The sequence below is a fragment of the Phaenicophaeus curvirostris genome, chromosome 29 (genome assembly GCF_032191515.1).
Source record: "Phaenicophaeus curvirostris isolate KB17595 chromosome 29, BPBGC_Pcur_1.0, whole genome shotgun sequence".
In the NCBI taxonomy this organism is placed as follows: domain Eukaryota; kingdom Metazoa; phylum Chordata; class Aves; order Cuculiformes; family Cuculidae; genus Phaenicophaeus; species Phaenicophaeus curvirostris.
The window spans coordinates 1,562,619-1,581,502 of record NC_091420.1 but is presented as its reverse complement, the minus strand read 5'-3'; the positions used below and the strand labels follow the sequence as shown (position 1 = coordinate 1,581,502).

At 54.2% G+C, this 18,884-nt stretch overlaps 1 protein-coding gene across 6 annotated transcripts in view; it reads right to left on the bottom strand.

Annotated features, from left to right (window-relative positions):
• Positions 1-2,900: 2,900 nt before the first annotated feature.
• The window catches only part of ARNT (aryl hydrocarbon receptor nuclear translocator), a 29,109-nt gene continuing 13,125 nt past the window's right edge, over positions 2,901-18,884 (bottom strand). For 2 of the 6 annotated variants that reach the window (XM_069878635.1, XM_069878639.1), the window contains 17 exons: positions 18,008-18,221; positions 16,964-17,177; positions 16,166-16,265; positions 15,329-15,394; positions 14,290-14,375; positions 13,768-13,844; positions 13,464-13,598; positions 12,931-13,005; positions 11,971-12,122; positions 10,226-10,336; positions 9,942-10,020; positions 8,959-9,082; positions 7,967-8,066; positions 7,447-7,597; positions 7,123-7,282; positions 6,540-6,694; positions 2,901-5,619 (listed from right to left, as the gene is read on the bottom strand). In XM_069878635.1, coding sequence (XP_069734736.1) covers positions 5,530-5,619; positions 6,540-6,694; positions 7,123-7,282; positions 7,447-7,597; positions 7,967-8,066; positions 8,959-9,082; positions 9,942-10,020; positions 10,226-10,336; positions 11,971-12,122; positions 12,931-13,005; positions 13,464-13,598; positions 13,768-13,844; positions 14,290-14,375; positions 15,329-15,394; positions 16,166-16,265; positions 16,964-17,177; positions 18,008-18,221 — 2,089 coding nt within the window. In that variant the 3' untranslated portion in view covers positions 2,901-5,529. Of the gene's footprint in view, positions 5,620-6,531; positions 6,695-7,122; positions 7,283-7,446; positions 7,598-7,966; positions 8,067-8,958; positions 9,083-9,941; positions 10,021-10,225; positions 10,337-11,970; positions 12,123-12,930; positions 13,006-13,463; positions 13,599-13,767; positions 13,845-14,289; positions 14,376-15,328; positions 15,395-16,165; positions 16,266-16,963; positions 17,178-18,007; positions 18,222-18,884 lie in introns of all 6 variants that reach the window. The other 4 variants (XM_069878637.1, XM_069878640.1, XM_069878641.1 and 1 more) reach the window with 3 other exon arrangements.

Sequence of the window (18,884 nt, the reverse complement as noted above, 5' to 3'; positions counted from 1 at the left end):
CCCCAGGCATGTCCTCCTGCCCAGCATCCCACCTTGGGGACGTCCTCCTGCCCCAGGAACAATCTCCTGTCCCAGTATCCCACCCTAGGGACATCCTCCTGCCCCAGTAGTCTACCTTGAGGAAAATCCTCCTGCCCCATATCCTGCTCTGGAGACCCTTCTGCTCCAGGAAACGTCCTCCTACCCCAATATCCCACCCTATGGACATCCTCCTGCTCCAGGAAACGTCCTCCTACCCCAATATCCCACCCTATGGACATCCTCCTGCTCCAGGAAACGTCCTCCTACCCCAATATCCCACCCTATGGACAACCTCCTGCTCCAGGAAACGTCCTCCTACCCCAATATCCCACCCTATGGACAACCTCCTGCTCCAGGAAACGTTCTCCTACTCCAATATCCCACCCTATGGACATCCTCCTGCTCCAGGAAACGTCCTCCTACTCCAATATCCCACCCTATGGACATCCTCCTGCTCCAGGAAACGTCCTCCTACTCCAATATCCCACCCTATGGACATCCTCCTGCTCCAGGAAATGTCCTCCTACTCCAATATCCCACCCTATGGACATCCTCCTGCTCCAGGAAACGTTCTCCTACTCCAATATCCCACCCTATGGACATCCTCCTGCTCCAGGAAACGTCCTCCTACCCCAATATCCCACCCTATGGACAACCTCCTGCTCCAGGAAACGTTCTCCTACCCCAATATCCCACCCTATGGACATCCTCCTGCTCCAGGAAACGTCCTCCTACTCCAATATCCCATCCTATGGACATCCTCCTGCTCCAGGAAACGTCCTCCTACTCCAATATCCCACCCTATGGACATCCTCCTGCTCCAGGAAACGTCCTCCTACCCCAATATCCCACCCCATGGACATCCTATGGACATGGGGAGCAAGGACAGGAGCTCACCTGTCCCACCTGTCCCCAGCCCAGGGTAGGATTCAGCCCCCCACACGCCCTGGTGCAGCCGGGGGGCACCGGGTTGATCCCGACACCACGGGGACACGGGGCCAGACGGTGCTTTCTGCGGTGACTGGCACCGCGTCACGAGCTGCCTGCCGGAACACATCAGAAAACCTTGTTCACCGCCTGGAAGATCCCGGTGGCATCACCCTCTTGGGGACATCATCACCCAGCCATCACGGGCACGAGGACAGATCCTGGGGAGCAAGGGATGGAGCAGCGCCGAGGGGGTGAAGCGGGCTGGAGCCACCTCCGAGCTCGCCCCAGGTCACCCCATCTCTACAGGGTCCCCGGGAGAGGGACCCGGAGCCTCCAGCGAGGTCCCCAAACCTGGTGGCTGAGTCAGCCCGGGGCTCCGCGCAGACTCATCGCCCGAGCACGGGGCCCTGACGCGGCCACGCGTGACCCAGCGGTGACGCCACCGGGAGCAGATCGCGGGGAGCTGGGTGTTTCAGGGGCCACGCTCCTTGGCGATGGGGCCAGAGCAGAGGCTGAACTGGGGGCACTGGGCTCTGGCCCCTCGCTGGCTGCAGGGAGAACGGGACCATCCCCACACTTGGAGATCAACTCCAAAGCCAGAGAAGCTGGAGACAGTCCCTAAATCCAGAGACCAACCCCAAACCCAGAGGATGACCCCAAACCTGTAGACTGTTCCCCAAGCCCAGTGAATCCAGAGATCATCCCCTAAACCCGGAGAACCTGGAGACCAACCCCAAACCCAGAGGACCACCCCAAACCTGTAGACCGTTCCCCAAGCCCAGTGAACCCAGAGATCATCCCCTAAACCCGGAGAACCTGGAGACCAACCCCAAACCCAGAGGACCACCCCAAACCTGTAGACCATTCCCCAAGCCCAGCAAACCCAGAGACCATTCCCAAACCTGGAGAACTTGGAGACCGTCCCCGAAACCCAGAGAACCTGTAGACCATTCCCCCCAAGCCCAGTGAATCCAGAGACCATCCCCCAAACCTAGTGAACCCCAAGACCATCCCCTAAACCTGGAGACTGACCCCCCGAACCTGCAGACTGACCCTCAAACACAGTGAACCCAGAGACCATCCCCAAACTTGGAGAACTTGGAGACTGTCCCCCAATCCCGGAGACTGACCCCAAAACACAGAGACCGACCCCAAACCCGGAGAACCTGTAGACCATTCCCCCCAAGCCCAGTGAACCCCAAGACCATCCCCTAAACCCGGAGAACCTGCAGACTGACCCCCAAACACAGTGAACCTAGAGACCGTCCCCTAAACCCGGAAAACCTGGAGACTGTCTCCAAACCCGGAGACCAACCCCAAACCCAGAGGACCACCCCAAACCTGTAGACCGTTCCCCAAGCCCAGCGAACCCAGAGTCCATCCCCAAACCTGGAGAACTTGGAGACCGTCCCTCAAACACAGAGACCACCCCCAAACCCAGAGAACCTGTAGACTATTTCCCCCAAACCCAGTGAATCCAGAGACCATCCCCCAAACCCAGTGAACCCCAAGACCATCCCCTAAACCTGGAGACTGACCCCCCGAACCTGCAGACCGACCCCCAAACACAGTGAACCCAGAGACCATCCCCATAACCCATAGAACCTGGAGACCAACTCCAAACCCGGAGAACCTGGATATTGACACCCCAAACCTGTAGACCATCCCCCAAACACAGTGAACCCAGAGACCGTCCCCAAACCTGGAGACCAACCTCAAACCCAGAGGCTGCTAACATCCTCCAGACCACGACTGCAAGGAATTGGGAGGAGAAGCAGCTTGGGGAAAGACAGAACCAAGAGCATCAATCCAGAACTGCAGCAAGGTCAGGAAGGGGGGGATTTGAGGCCAGGGAGGGGGGAATTTGGAGCCAGGGAGGAGATTTGGGGCCAGGGAGGAGATCTGGGGCCAGGGCCACAGCACACTGGGAGGCAGAAACGACACCAAGCTTTGGAAAAGGGAAAATATCTTGTTGTAAAATCTCTGCTACATATAATCATCCGCAACAAGAGGGAGCCCAAAACAAGGCCCCCAGAAGGAGGAGGGTTGGCTGCTGCCCGCCCCAAGCAATCGGATGATAAGTGTCCCCCCCTCACATTGAAAAATAAGAGTTACCAAACCAGGATGGGCAGGAGCAGCTTCTCCCCCCACAGCTCTTCCACCAGCCCCTCACCAACCCTCATCCTCCGCTCCTGATGGCACCAAAGCCCAGCCAGCCTTTCCCAACACTGGGTGTTTGCGGCTGCTCCAGCTGTTCCTTCTCCCCAGCAGCTGGAATCGTCCACGGCAGGGCCCCAAACCACAGGGGGAGCGCAGTGTCACCCCCGAGGGCCGGGGGACACAGACCTGAAGTCGCTGCTCCTCATCCCTGGGGCCTCCAGGTCCTGGGATGTTCCCCGTCCAGCTCCCGCTGCTGCCTGGTGAGCCGAGGGACGTGGCTCCAGGACGGATCGGAGCTGTAGAGCCGCAAAAGCCGAGTTTCTCAGGGCCCAATCGCTGTAGAGATGGAATTTTCCTTCTCTTGCTTTGGCAGCGAGCACTGCTCCATCCTCCATCTACAACTCCAACTCTGGGGGACGGTGCAGCTCCTTCACGGGCACCCTGAGCACTACGAGCCCGAGGATGAATTCCCAGGATGGTGAAACCCTGACTGCTTTACGCACCAGCTCAACTCTGAGCTGAGAAAACCACACAGCCCAGGGAGAGCATGGGATGCGATGGGACGTGACCGGCTGCTGCGGGGAAACAAAGGGACCCGTCCTGCTTATTGCTGGTAGCGCTTTCCCTGGGAAAACCGGGGTGGAGGAAGGGATGTTTCCAAACTCCCTAACAGGAGGCTCCCACCTTTCCATAGGTAAGCTTAGAAGTGGTGGTTGAACGAGGAAAAACCTTCGAAGCTGCGTTTTCCAACAAAAGCAGGAGAGATGAAAATGGAAGCGGCTCTGCTCCCGCTGCCAAGAGGAACATCTGGGTCTCTGTGCAAGCACTGAAACTCGAGGCAACAACACAAACGTTCCACAGCCTTCCCCACGCGGTGTCACTGCCAGGAACATCTCAAATCGGCTCTTCCGAGAGTGTCCCCCGTCGCTGCCGTTGTCCCAACACCACAGCTCTTCCTCGCCCCAGGGAGGACACGGCAGCCGGCCCAGGGCTTTCCAGCAGCCGCAGCACCCAGCGAGGACACAGAAACATCCAGATTCCATCCAAAACCAAACCAGGCTGCCAGGAGAGCTTCGTATACTTCCCCTGCTGCAGTCGTGCCAAGTTTCCTTCCAAGTCCAACTCCACGATGAACACATTTTCCTAGTGAAACTCAAGCAAGGGGAATCAAAACTCCTTCCAGCCCCTGCACGCCCCGAGAGCAGGACCTGCCACAAGCTTTTTCCACTGAAGAAGCCAGAAGAGTCCAAGACAAGGTTTAAAGTGTAAAAAAAAAGGAATTATATAGAGATATAGATACATAAAAACCCACTTTCTGTTCCCTGTCCTCCTCTGCTCGCCTCCATTTCGTGGTTTGGCAACAAGGTCATCACATGGCGTGGATGTTCCTTGAGGGAGATGGTGAGTGTAAAAGCAAACACTGCCGTTCAGAGCATGTTGTGAAAAATGCAGCTTCGCAGCCCCTGAGCGGATCCCAGGCCTCTCTGAGCTGCATTCGGCATCCAGCTCCGAATCGAAGGCGAGGAACTCGATCTGCACGTGGTCAAGACAACGGACGGCGCAGAGGAGGGCTTTTTCTCCCCCCTCCGTAAGCTGACAAAGAGCCTGTTCAAACATTGGTTCAGGGAAATCATTAGCTGCAACACGGAGGCATCGAGAACAAAGCTACATACAGGATATTTTTATGGCTCATAACTATCCCATCATTCCCAGGAACGACCGGGCCCCGTGGGAGTTTCTAGGCCATGCTGACGAGAGGCCCGGATTCATTGCACAGTTCACAGGAGAGACAGCGTCCAAACGCACCCTGACGTGCCTGCCAGCACGGAAACCTTGAAATCAAGCACCTTCCAACAATGGCCAAGCTTCCTCCAAGGAGAAAGCCAGCTGATGACAAGGATTCTCCCGCAAGCATCCACCAGGACTGCATTGTACAGGATTAACGCTTGGAAGAGCTTCTTCCAATACTTAAAAAGTTACAATACGTTGTGTTTTATAGAAAAAAAAGAGTCATGGTAGAGGAGATTGAAATAAAAACAGGAAAAGCCGCTTGTACGAGTTTGGAGAGGGCGTCTGCGAGCCAGACAGGAATCCCTCCAACCAAACCAGAGCGACAGCCGCTCACCAGCAGCTCCGGAAACGCGGGGCCTTCAGTCAATGAGCATGGCTGCTCCTGCACACTTGAGGCTCCAGGCAAACAGTCTCATGCTGCCGGCACCGCACGGAGGAGCTGCCCGAACCCACGGCATCTTCCTCCTGCAAGGCCACCCCTCCCTCCTCCAGGCTGCCAGGCAGTTTTGCCTCCAGAAGGTAGGAAGTGTTTAGAAAGTTCAGCAGTCTTTGAAATAAAGACTTAAGGTGTTTTCCTTTACACATGGATACGATATAGAGCTACGATTCACTTCCCTAGAGCTTATTTTACTCGGAAAAAGAAGGGAATATATTCAGCTCTGGGAATTCTTCATTGTTGTAGTTGGATCCTTGGTCTCCCAGCATCGTCAGCATGTCCTGTGTGGAGACAAGGAGAGAGGCGTTAGCTAGGCAGGAGTATCTGAGGGCTGGGGTCATTCAGCCTGGCAAGAGAAGGCTCTGAGGAGACCTCAGAGCAGCTTCCAATATGGAAAGGGGCTCCAGGAAAGCTGGGGAGGGGCTCTAAATCAAGGAGTGCAGGGAGAGGACAAGGGGAAGAGTTTTAAGCTGAAAGATGGGAGATTGAGATGAGATCTTGGGGAAGAAATGTTCTCCTGCGAGGGTGGGGAGGCCCTGGCCCTGGTTGCTCCATCCCTGGAGGGGTTCAAGGCCAGGTTGGATGGGGCTTGGAGCCCCTGATCCAGTGGGAGGTGTCCCTGCCCGTGGCAGGGGTGGGACTGGATGGGCTTGGAGATCCCTTCCAACACAAACCATAATGTGATTCTGTGATCACGTTGGTCACCAGCCACGGAGGAGTTTTTCCAGAGGGGGAACTCACACCGTGTCGGTCCCCTTTCCCTCCCAAGGACACACAGGGTTTGCGAGAGCGGCAAAGCTGAGTCATGAGCAGAGACTGCACCAACTCCTCTGAAAAACTGGGCAGCAACTTGCAAGACAAATACAAAAACTCTCAAGAATTGCCCTTCCCTTTATGGGACTGAGGACATTTGGCTTTGTTGTTGCTGGGTTTAATAACATCTAGAAGGATTGATTCAGTTGCGGAGCTGGTGAAGTTTCACAATGATCCTACAAAGGACCAAAGCCCAAAGTCAGTTTAGCCAAAGCCTTTTTGCCCTCTCCAGTTTCAGCTCCATCAGGTTATTTCCAAGCTGGAGATCTCACTGGGTATTACGAGCTAAAGAGACGAGGTCCCAGTGTTTCAGCCAGCTTGGGAAGCACAGACCATTGGTTCCCACACCGGTCCTCACTCGGGAGAGGTTAGAAAAGCACCGTCTTACTGAGAAGACCTCAGGCTGGCTCGGCTGCGGCTGCTGCACGTGCTGCTCCCCAGAGGCCGGGCCGTGGTGCTGTCCTTGCCACTGCGGCCACATCCCCACGCCCTCAGCTGCCCGCGGCTGGAACGGAGCCGGCGTCTGCGTTGTCTCCGTGGCTGCTGAGCAGAGAACAAGTCAGCAAACAATTCCTGGCTGGGGGTTCAACGATCCTTTAATAGGATCAGGAAGGGCGATCACTGCAGGGAGCAGGGTGGGATCCCCCCTCTCAGAGAAGCCACTGAACTGCATGAAGGCATTTGTCAATCCTCATCTAAGGGGCAAAGGGGAGACCCAGAAGGATTTGTTTCCTTCCCAGTCAGGCTTAAAATGGTTCAAAATCCATCTCCTCTGGAGCCTTGCGGAGGGACGATGATTAAAGGCGATAATGGTGATGTTAGCCAAAGCGTTTGGCTAGGGTTAGGGTTGATGGATTGAGCTGTGCTCTCCACCTTGGGCATTCCCAACACACACAAGAAAACGATGGAGGGGGTTTCTCCGAGGGGATTGTTACCATCCTGGCCTCCCCAGCACCCCGTGCCGTACTCACTGAAGCCCGCGCCGCGGCTGGCCAGGTTCGGGTAAGCAGCTCCCGTAGGAGAAGCTGTAGAGCCAGGAGCCGTCATGGCGCTGAAGGAGGACGGGGTGCCTTGGAAAGTCCCCATGCTGAAAGAAGGAGGCCGAGTCTTCACCGTCTGGGATGCCACTTGCTGTAAGAGAACAAGGAACGGGAGAGGAAAAGGAGACGTGTTTATCCTGAGCCTCGGCTACACTAGCGTGAGATGTTGGACCGGTCAAGGCGTTTCCGGACAGCAGGAAGGGTCTGAACGCGGTGGGGACTCGGAGGCTGTACCGAGGGTTCTGGTTTTGCTACCTGGGGGGTGAACGCTGGCCGTGTCCCCGGCGCCCAGTTGGTTCCGCTGACCTGAGCCGGGTTGGAGTGGCGCGAGATCTGCGCAAGGATGCGGCCGGCCGACGAGGGCTGCTGCTGAATGATATTCACAGGGGGCACCATGCTGCTGCTCCTGAAGAGAGAAGAGGGAGCCTTACAACACCAGGTAACGCACACAGGACAGAGGAACAAACAACATCCGTGCCAGTTAGCAGGGAGGGGAAATGAGCCTCAAAGCTCCCACAGCTCCCAGCAGGGGCAAAGCAGCACCAGGCAAGAGAGCAGGAGCCCTTCCATCAACTCCTCAACAAAAAAGATGCCTGGACAGGCTCCCCCTGCGTTTTCACTATACAGGAACACATTTATGGACAATCACTGTCACGCAGAGGGAGGCTGGGAACACTCAGCTATTGCAAAAGGACACAAGACCACAACCGGAACAACTGCAGGACAGGATAAAATGAACAGGAAGCCACTCAAAGCCCAGTGCAGGAAGCCTCACCTGAAGCTCTCAGCAGGTCGCGACGGGGTAAAAGTGCTTCCCTGCGTAAAGAGGGGCTGGTTGGCAGGCACGGTGTTGGCAGGAATTGCTTTGTTCTGGTCTGTGGAGAGAAGTTGAGTTGCTTCAGGACTGAGAAAGTCTTAGCAGTGGGATCAGGGACAGAAAATCAGCATAAGAGACGTGCTTGTGTGAAGGAACTGTTTCACACCAAAGCAAACAGTTCCTTACCTGGATGGTTTTGTAAATGCCCATTGAATTTGATTTCCTCTCCATTTCCTAATAAACCTGCATTAAGCTCCCCTGGGGTTAAAGCATCCACTACACTCAGTGTTCGAACCGGGAACAGAACCGCTCTCCAGGGACGAGCAGGAAGGATCAGATGAGGGCAGGCAGCGAGACCAGAGCCAGGGATGCCTTAGCACCCAGCTCCCCTCCTCAACCCTCTCCAGCAAAGTGCTGGCTGCAGGACAATTTATTCACTGCCACAACAGCGCAGACAGGAATTATCCTCAGCAACCAAATCAGCACTAGATTCAAAACCAGCAAGACCTGGCTTGCAACAACACGGTCACCTCTGCAACCGGAACCGCTCCAAAGGAGGTTGTGGAGAGGAGGGACCTGGCCTCTTCTCCCAAGGGCCAGGGGACAGGACGAGAGGGAATGGCCTCAAGCTCCACCAGGGGAGCCTCAGGATGGACATTAGGAAAAAATTTTTCCCAGAAAGGGTGATTGGGCAGTGGTAGAGGCTGCCCAAGGAGGGGGTTGAGTCCCCTTCCCTGGAGGGGTTTAAGGGCTGGGTGGATGAGGTGCTGAGGGACATGATTTAGTGATTGATGGGAACGGTTGGACTCGATCTGGTGGGTCTTTTCCAACCTGGTGATTCTGTGATTCTAAGTGATTCGGGAAAGAGCAAAGAGCACTCAGATTGAAGCTGAAATTGGACAAACATGCGATGTGCCCCTGGCCACCCCTCCCAGCCCAGCACTCCCCACCTGCATTGATACTGCTGTAGATTTCGCTGAACCGTGGGTCCCGCTCCTGGTTAAAAAGACTCTCTGCCTTCTCCAGGGGTTTGCTGTGCTCTGGGCCGGCAGCGCTCACAGGCTGAACGGGAACCTGGGAGCAGGAACAGGGAATCATCAAGGTTGGAAAAGCTCATCCAGCCCAACTATCAGACCAACCCAACCGTGGGACTGACCCCTGTCCCCAGGTGCCACAGCCACACAGTTTGTGAAACCCTCCAGGAATGGGGGCTCCACTTCGAGGTGCGGCCTCACCAGCGCCACGTGCAGGAGAACAATCCTGTCCCTGCTCCTGCTGGTCACCCCACGGCTGATCCAAGCCAGCATAGCGGTAGCTGCCTTGGCCACCTGGGCCACTGCTGTCACCCAGCACCTCCAGGGCTTTTTGAGCCAAGCAGCTTTCCAGCCGCTCTTCCCCAAGCCGGGAGCTGCGTGGGGTTGTCGTGGCCCCAGAGCAGGACCCAGCACTGAGCTGTGTTGAATCCCATCCTGGTGGCCTCAGCCCATGGATCCAGCTTGACCCGATCCCTCTGCAGAGCCTCCCGCCCTGCAGCAGATCCACATTCCCACCCAATTTGGTGTCATCTGCAAACTGAGGAAACGCTCGATATAGACATGAGCCGTCAGCACCTCAAGCACAAATGGTGTCAGTGCTCTCGCAAGGGGAACAGCTGAGGGCTTTGCAGGCACAGGCCTCGCACGCGAGAGGCCAGGCTGCTCTCTGGACTCTTTATCAGGACCGTGTGGCCACTTGGAGCAGGCAGAGCGGGGCAGATGCCACACGGGCAGATCAGAAACAAGCAAGCTGGAGCACAACCCAAGGCGGAACACCTTCCTCTTCAAAAATCTCAACAGCCTCAAGTCAGTCTTGCGCGGCCACCGTTAAAGCCCCAGGAAAAGGCAACTTAAATTATGCAGGACAAATGGAGTAACAGGAATCCCTGCTGGTTTACCTGCGAGTGGTCGTAACCAGCCAGGCTCTCTCGTCCCGGGACCACTTCCAGCTCTGTCTGTTGTGGCGGCTGCTGCTGCCTGAAATAGAAAGTCTCTGTAACAGGAGAACACCGGCTGCTAAAAACGATCGCCAAGAGAACAGTTACTGTGTGGTTACACCACTGATTCACTAGCCCAGAGGAGTTCAGTGCTGCGGAGAGGACAGTTGGGGCAGGAAGGCTATCTGAGAGGAGGGCAGAAGCAGCGAGAGAGGCACGGTAAAAGGAGCTGAGGGCCTCCTGACCTTGAGGGCAGCTGAGCCGTGCCCATCTCCAGGGGAAGGCTGACACTCTGCCCCAGCTGGGGCCTCTGCAGGGAGTTTGACAGAGCAGGCCGGGACTCCTGGCTCGAGTTCCTTTAAAGCAAAGAAAAAAAAAAAAAAAGAAAGAAAAAAGAGATTTTAAAAAATACCAAGCAAAAGCAGACGGTTGGGTACTGCGGGCAGGAGAGCGTGTCTGCGACAGGAGTGGGAGCTCTGCCTTTGCAAAATCTGTTCAAGTGAAGGATTCCTTCCACTCCACTTCCGTGGCCTCTGAAAACAGGGGGGTGTTGTAATATAACGCTAATGGCTGCGAGCCAAAGGGCTCTGCCCCTTCCCACTCAGTCACTGAGCAGGGGAGCAGTTAATAACCTCCGCCAGGAGCACAGCCAGATCTGTATCAGCCTACAGAGCCTGTAGGAGCCTAAAACCCCCTAAAGATTTCCTTTCAGCTCTGTCAGATGCAACAGAGCCTGCAGAGCCCCACCCGCAGCTTTAGGTTTTAAGCCCAAGACATTGGTGGAGCTCGTTCAGCTCCTCTGCTAACTGTCAGGAGTCAACTAACATTTAACTCCCACGGAAAGGAATACAAATCCAGCAGGTCTTTTGTGAGCTGCTGCTTCAGGAGCACCCGAGCTCAACGATGAAACCATCCAGAAAGATGCACATCAATAAAACACACCTCAACCACGACCAGACACAGACTGCTGCTTACCTGGCCTGAGTTTACGCAGTGCTTTTCGAAGGCGCAGCATGGACGTGAGAATGGATGCGTGGGATGAATGAGTTCAAAGAGATAGCTCTAACGCTGGGGCAGGAATTGAGGCCTGCACCAGATTCTAGCCCTGCACTTGCACCACAGATCCTTAAAGCCAGAGGGATTTGTTGCTGCTCAACTCTTAACGCTTTCTCACCAGAAAACACCAGCTTGCAGCCACAGGAAGGGCAGACGGGCTGCCTGCACGCTAGGACCTCGGTGTATCTGGCTTTTCACCTGCCCACAAGCAGCCCAGCCCTGTTTGCCTGGCTGGAGAGACTCCCCTTGCTGCCCCCACCACGCCTGCAGTTACAAATCCTGTGCAGGCACATTTTCTTTGCTTTATTTCAGTTGCTGCTCTTCTGTACGGGGCCCTGGAGCTCACTCGTGGGAAGTGAGCACAGCTCTGATCACTCCCAAACCCACTGGGACAGGCAAGAGATGAGAGCAGCAATGAGAGCCATCTCCCCACTGGAGCTCAGTTCTGAATCCAAGAACAAAACTACAACAGTGTGGAAAAAAATCCCTAAAGTGTTTGCTTTCTACCTCCAGCTGCAAATAGCCCTGCTCATGGGAAAAGCTGCTCACTCCCCTGGCTGTCACGGAGCCCAGGAGCTCCGTTCAAAGACAGCCTTCACTAATATTAGCTCCAAATGCAAACACGCAGACCGGAGACTCGCTCCAGTGACCAGAGCTAAAAACAGGCGCTGCTGGCGCTCAGCTCTGGCAGCTCACTAAGCCACACAACCCAGACAGCCAACAGAACTAAGTTTCTTGCACTCTCTAGTCCTCCAGTGCCTGCCATGGCTCGGGAAGAGAGCGCTCCCGGGATTCAGTTATTTCTCCAGGGCCTGAGCAAACTGGCAGGAAGCTTGGCAAGGGGAGAGGCCAACGTTCTGGCAGTTCTGTGCTGCTGGTTATGCTGGGACGGGGTCCCATCGAGTTCGTGCACAAGCCATTGCCATGTACATACTTGACGTTGGTGTTGGTACAGATGATGTACTCAATTTCATCCGAGTAGGGGTTCTGGAAGGTAAAGGAGCTGGTTCTCATCCAGAGCCATTCCCGGTTTTTGGATCGGAAGCGGAACATGACTGACAGAACCTGGCCTTTTAACTTCACCACCTAAAAAAATGTAATGCCATCAGTAGAACCTGATCAAGGAAGGCGTGGAAGAGCAACCAACCTGCCGCTGAGCGCACGCCGCCCCCTAAAAACCCGGTGATGGCCCCTGGCCTCAAAGCCTGCCACGCCGTATCCTGGTCTATCCCCAGCGGAACGGTACCGACACTATTCCCTTCCACCACCGTGATTCCTGCATGATGCGGGAGGGGACCGACATCCCCCTTTTTAGCCTCCACTTTTCTTATCTCTTTGCACCGGTGAGATGTATGGAAAAGCCTCCAGTAAATGAAGCACATGCTGTCGCTTCCGATTCCAACTACTTGGACGAATGGATATGAGCAGCTACTTTTCTGGAGTCATGAACGCCCAGGGGCAGTCTTACCTGCCCTGCCACAAGTCCAACGCCCTCAGAAATAAGAGTAACGACAACAGGGCAAGCAAAGCACATCCATTTCGGGTTCTGCAGCACTGGGCTGGGCCCTAGAGATGAACCAGGGTTTCAGCCACGGAAGCACGGCATGCGAGGAGGCACTTTGGAGCCACGGCTCCCACGCTAAGAGCAGACTGGACTAACAGCCAGAGGACGAATTCAAGAGTTAAAACATCAGATGCTTCTGCTTTGTTTTGCACATCGACCGTTTACATGACTGCATCCATAACTGTTTGCCGTTGGGCAGAGGAGAAATATCTACTGTTTATTTTTCTCTTGGTTTTCCAATGAATTTCATTGCTTTGCAAGCACCAAGCGACCCCACCAATTCCAGTCTGAATCCACACTGCATGCAGAGAGGCAGCTAAAGCTTTTTACCTGCTGAAAGCTGTCCCGCAAAAGCTGCTGGTCTTCCGGGTGGCAGAAATCCACAATGTCTTTCCCCAAAAGTTCCTAATTTTAAAGGAATTGGGAGAGAGAACGAGTCAGTTCACCTGGCAGGCTGACTCCCTCTTCCAGGTCGCTCATTAATTCTGCTTTGGACAGGTAATTACTGCTCCCCCCCGACTCCGAATCCCTTACACAACCCGAGTACAGAACTGCTGTGCTGTATTGTGAAGAGAAGCACAACAGCAGCTGATGAACGTTTGATCTCCAACTGAAATGGAGGCAGAAGCATCCTTAATTGATGTTAGACACAATCCAGAGCCACCCATCCTCCCAGCAATCAAAGTACTTAGAAAAACACATGAAAAAGCAACTGGTGGAAAAGATACACGTCTGGCTCAGGCCCTGGGAATGGTTTTACCAGATCTGATGGACAAGCAGAGCAGTGATGGACGAGACAAGGAAAAGGGAAAAGCAAGCTTGAAGGGCAGCTCTTTCTTAGCGAGCTCCCACCACGTTCCTACCTGGGGCTGGTAGCCAACTGTGGCCACGCAGCGGTGATCTATGAAGGTGAAAATGCCCTCGGTGTTGTGTCGGGAGATGAACTCTGTGGGCTGACAAACATTGTTCATGTCTGTGCAGTTAGGGGAGCTCGTGACCTGCAAAGCAAGACAGGCAGAGTGTTACGGCATCTGCGAGCACTGCTGACTCCTGAGCAGCCAGCCCTGCAGTTGGATTCGTGGCCATCAGGAACACCTTCAGATGGAGGGGTTTAACTGTGGAGTTCTAGGAAAAGACAACGTTGAAGCATGGGAAGATGCCACCCACCTGGAGCCTGCCGATAGCCACAAGGCAAAACTTGCTGCCCTGGCCAGCATCCGGGTCATCATCAGGCAGGGAAACACCTGAGGAGCACAAAAAACATCCAGCAAGGTCAATACAGGAAAAACAGCTCGGTTACAAAGAAAAAGACACACGATTCTGGCTTCAACTCATCTCTCCACACTGCTTTGTAGCTCAATAAACTTTTCCCTGAAGGAATGTGGTAAACTAAGCCTCTTCCCCCTCCTTGTTTTTTTTTGCCAGTAGGGTTAAAGATCTTTGTTAACTCTCAGCACAAGCCACCCTATCAGACAGAGTAACATTTTCATCCTCTACAGCATCGCAGCTGTCCAGAAACTCAGAGCTTTGCTCCAACACTGCAAAAATTAGTTCAGTCCTAAAATAAGTTTGGGAAGCGTTTGCTGGTGCATTCAGCCTAGAGTGTGGGCAACTTTCATAAAGTAGAATCACTTCAAGCATATGGTCTAAAAAAACAGTCACAACTGAAGATTTCAGCATAGCCTTTACCTGCAGGTGGCCAGGCTTTTATGTAACCCGTGCAGTGCACCACGACGTAGTGAGGTTCACCATCTTTCGCTGCTCCTAAGCCGTTCCTTGGGAGAGAGAAAAACAGCCCGATGGGGTCATAGAATCAGAGAATCACAGAATCACCAGGTTGGAAAAGAACCACCGGATCATCAAGTCCAACCGTTCCCATCAATCACTAAACCATGTCCCTCAGCACCTCATCACCCGGCCCTTAAACCCCTCCAGGGAAGGGGACTCAACCCCCTCCCCGAGCAGCCTCTGCCAGGGACCAATGACCTTTTCTTCGAAAAATTTTTTCCTAATGTCCAGCCTGACCCTCCCCTGGTGGAGCTTGAGGCCATTCCCTCTCGTCCTGTCCCCTGGCCCTTGGGAGAAGAGCCCAGCTCCCTCCTCTCCACAACCTCCTCTCAGGGAGTTGCAGAGAGCAATGAGGTCTCCCCTCAGCCTCCTCTTCTCCAGGCTAAACCCCCCCAGCTCTCTCAGCCGCTCTTCTTCTCCAGCCCCCTCCCCAGCTTCATTGCTCTTCTCTGGACTCGCTCCAGAGCCTCAACACCCTTCTTGTGCTGAGGGGCCCAGAACTGAACACAGGATTCAAGGAGCAGTCACATATGAAACCAGCGGAGGTCAGGCAAGGCTTCTACTTGTGTTTAAAAAAATTGCCACAGAACATCTTCAAGGCAAAGAAAGACTTGACATAAATGCTAGAGGTCCAAGAAGAGAACAGGCTGGAATCCATCCAGTTTCAAATTGAAAAGAGACAATATACACCAGAGCCCAACACCAACAGCGCAAAGAACGCATGGTGTTAAATTGCCTTTGAATCCAACCTTGAGATAAAGAAAGATTGATCTTCCTCAGGATTAGCTTCCTAATCACAGTGATACTTTGGTTCCTCCACCAGATGTATCTGAGCTCTATGAGCTGTGTTACTCCACCCCAGGCACCCTGAACGCAGCGCGTCCTCACCACTCCGGTTCCCTTAATGCAGCGTCCTCACCCATAACTCCACATTATTTACCTGCAGCGATTCCTCATAAAGCTGAGACGATTTACAGAGACTGGATCCACTGAGCTGTTGCCACACCTGTACCAGAATTAGAAATGCAAGGGGAAAGACTTTTATCTTACTTGGTCAACAGCAAAACAATCTGATAGTCTTGGATAAGCAGAAGTACTCGATACATGGGATCAACCTTCGCATCTCTACCACACAAGTGAAAGGCCCTCATCCACAGACTTCAAGGGAGGTGAAACGTGGGGTCAAAAGAAATCATTACTTGAAATTGGATCTTCTAGAAGAGTTTTGAGAGCATAGGGCAAAGAACCACCTCAAGAATGTGACTGTGTGGAAAGCTCAGCTGGCTTATATCAGGTCTATCTCACAATGAGCAAAATCAGCTGAAATAAGGGACCAGGGAACAAGTTCAGCTTCAGGCTCAAAGGAGCCTTAATCAGAGAATCCTGGAATGGTTTGGGTTGGAAGGGACCTCAAAGCCCATCCAGTACCACCAGGGACACTTTCCACTGCATCAGGGGCTCCAAGCCCCATCCAACCTGCCCTTGAACCCCTCCAGGGACGGGGCAGCCACCACTGCTCTGGGCAACCTGGGCCAAGGCTTCCCCAGCCTCACAGCAAAACATCTTCCCAAGATCTCATCTCAATCTCCCCTTTTGCAGCTTAAAACTCTTCCCCCCCTTGTCCTGTCCCTGCACTCCCTGACCCAAATCCCTTCCCTGGCTCTCCTGGAGCCTCTTTCAGCACTGGAAGCTGCTCTAAGGTCTCCCGGTAGCCTTCTCTTCTCCAGAGAACAACCCCAACCCTTCCCAACAAGCCTACCCCAAGGAATCTCATTACCTCATTCGGCAGATGAAAGACCTTCGTGAACCCATACACATCCTCATGGATTGCTGGCCTTCCTTCTTGACAGTCCCTGTCTTCAAATCCAGGATGCGACCTGAAGAAGGAAGGAAAAAAAAAAATAAATCAGATGCTGCTGCCATGCAAGGTTGTTCGCCAGCGCAGGCACCTGGTAACAGGAAGAACCCATCAAGAAACCAATGCCACCAGAATCCTAGAATCACCAGGTTGGAAGAGACCCACCGGATCATCGAGTCCAACCATTCCCATCAATCACTAACCCATGTCCCTCAGCACCTCGTCCACCCGGCCCTTAAACCCCTCCAGGGAAGGGAACTCAATCCCCTCCCTGGGCAGCCTCTGCCAGTGCCTAATGACCCTTGCAGTGAAAAACTTCTTCCTAATGTCCAGCCTGACCCTCCCCTGGTGGAGCTTGAGGCCATTCCCTCTCGTCCTGTCCCCTGTCCCTTGGGAGAAGAGCCCAGCTCCCTCCTCTCCACAACCTCCTCTCAGGTAGTTGGAGAGAGCAATGAGGTCTCCCCTCAGCCTCCTCTTCTCCAGGCTAAACACCCCCAGCTCTCTCAGCCGTTCCTCATAAGGCCTGTTCTCCAGCCCCTTCACCAGAAGCTTCACCAGAAGTACCTTTAGGTGCATTCTCGGGGGGCGCTACAGGATCCTTGTTAGAAAGGCCCCATGGTTTGTTTCCTTCTACAAAGGGAACGCTTTAATCCAAGTCTTCTGGAGGCTTTCCCGTTGCTTGCCCCCACCAATCCCTTCCCAGGCTGCTTTCTTTACCTGTCAACGCGTTCTCTGATGTGGAGAGCTGCTCTCTCAGCTTGCCCACGTCATCCGGGTGCACCTGGTCATACAGGGTGCTGCCAAACCATTCTGACTGCGGCTGGTTGAGGACGGGAGTCACAGAATCGGAGACGTAAACCACCCTGCCAGTCTCACAGGATACAATGAACAGAAAGCCATCGGCTGCCTCTAGGATCAGGTGTTTGAGTTCCTGCATTCACAGACAGACAGACAGACATGCTCTTAACGCCACAGCCAAGCAGGGGAATCCTCAGGCACCCAGGGTGAGTTTAGTGTGTTCTCCACGCAACATTTCCTTCCTCGCACCCATGGAATGGTTTGGGTTGGAAGGGATCTCAAAGCCCACCCAGTCCCACCGCTGCCATGGGCAGGGACACCTCCCACTGGATCAGGGGCTCCAAGCCCCATCCAACCTGGCCTTGAACCCTCCAGGGATGGAGCAACCTGGGCCAGGGCCTCCCCACCCTCTCAGCAAAACATTTCTCCCTAAAATCTCATCTCAATCTCCCCTCCTGCAGCTCAAAACTGTTCCCCTCATCCTGTCCCTGCACTCCCTGATCAAAAGCCCCTCCCCAGCTTTCCTGGAGCCCCTTTCAGCTCTGGAAGCTGCTCTAAGGTCTCCCCAGAGCCTCCTCTTCTCCAGGCTCAACAATCCCAACACTCTCCATGGATTCATGGGGTGGTTTGGGTTGGAAGGGACCCCAAAGCCCATCAGTCCCACCCCTGCCATGAGCAGGGACACCTCCTATGGCATCAGAGGCTCCAAGCCCTATCCAACCTGGCCTTGAACCCCTCCAGGGATGGGGCAGCCACCACTGCTCTGGGAAACCTGGGTCTCCCCACCGTCACAACGAAACATTTCTCCCTAAGATCTCACCTCAACCTCCCCTCTTGCAGCTCAAACCCATTCCCTTCATCCTACTGTGCACTCCCTGACCAAGAGCCCCTCCCCAGCTTTCATAGGCCCTCTCTAAGCAGTGTTTTGCAAGTGTTCCCCACAAAGCAGCATCAAGCCAAGACCTGGTCAGTGAGAAAGGAGGGTTTGTAGGTGCCGTCAGTGGAGGTGTTGCCCGTGCCGCGCAGGGACTTCATGTGAGACACAGCCATGCGCAAGATGGTGAGCTTGTCTGGTTTGCGGGCCAGGGCGCTGCAGGTGGGCACCATATCCGACAGCTCCGTGATGTAGGCGGTCATCTTGTTCCTTCGCCTACGTTCGATCTCACTGTGATTTTCCCTGCAAAAGGCCCGGGAGGAGAGGAGGAAGAAGAAGTTACCGACAGTCCCGAAGCCTCGATCGCTTCCCCAGCTCAACGCTTCCACGAGGCCAGAGTGCAAAACACAGAGATGCATCGGGGTCGTCAGGAGTTAGAAGGGCTACAAGCACCTCACATGCTGGGCGTGCACAAAGGAACGTGGGAACAAGTGCAAGGAGAAGAGCCTACAGTTGGACCTTCTTTGCTGCAGAGAAGAGCCTCGCTTGAAATCCCATCATCGATTCCCTGGCAGCTGGTGAAGGTAATGAGCTGGGCTAAGCTATTTTAGGAGAGAAAGAAGCTATCCCATCACTTCCACAACAGTGCAGCGAGGATTTCTTCCTTTACTATGGCCTCTGCTCTCTAAGCGAGGTTCACCCCTGCCGCAGAAGGTGGCTTTTAAACAGTGCTGGTGCAGACTAAGACAACCCTGTTTGTCCAAGGATGAATCCAACCCCCGACCACCATCCCCTTTCAGATGCCCACGCGTCTCCAGCAACCACACCAGGAGGCCAGGGCTGCCCCTAAGACCTGGGGACCTAAATTACCACAGAAGAGGCTCGCTCTGCAGTGCTTTTATGGAGACACTTCCCAATTATATCCAGATCTTTTACAGTACGATGGTAGGAGGGAAAGCTTTAGAG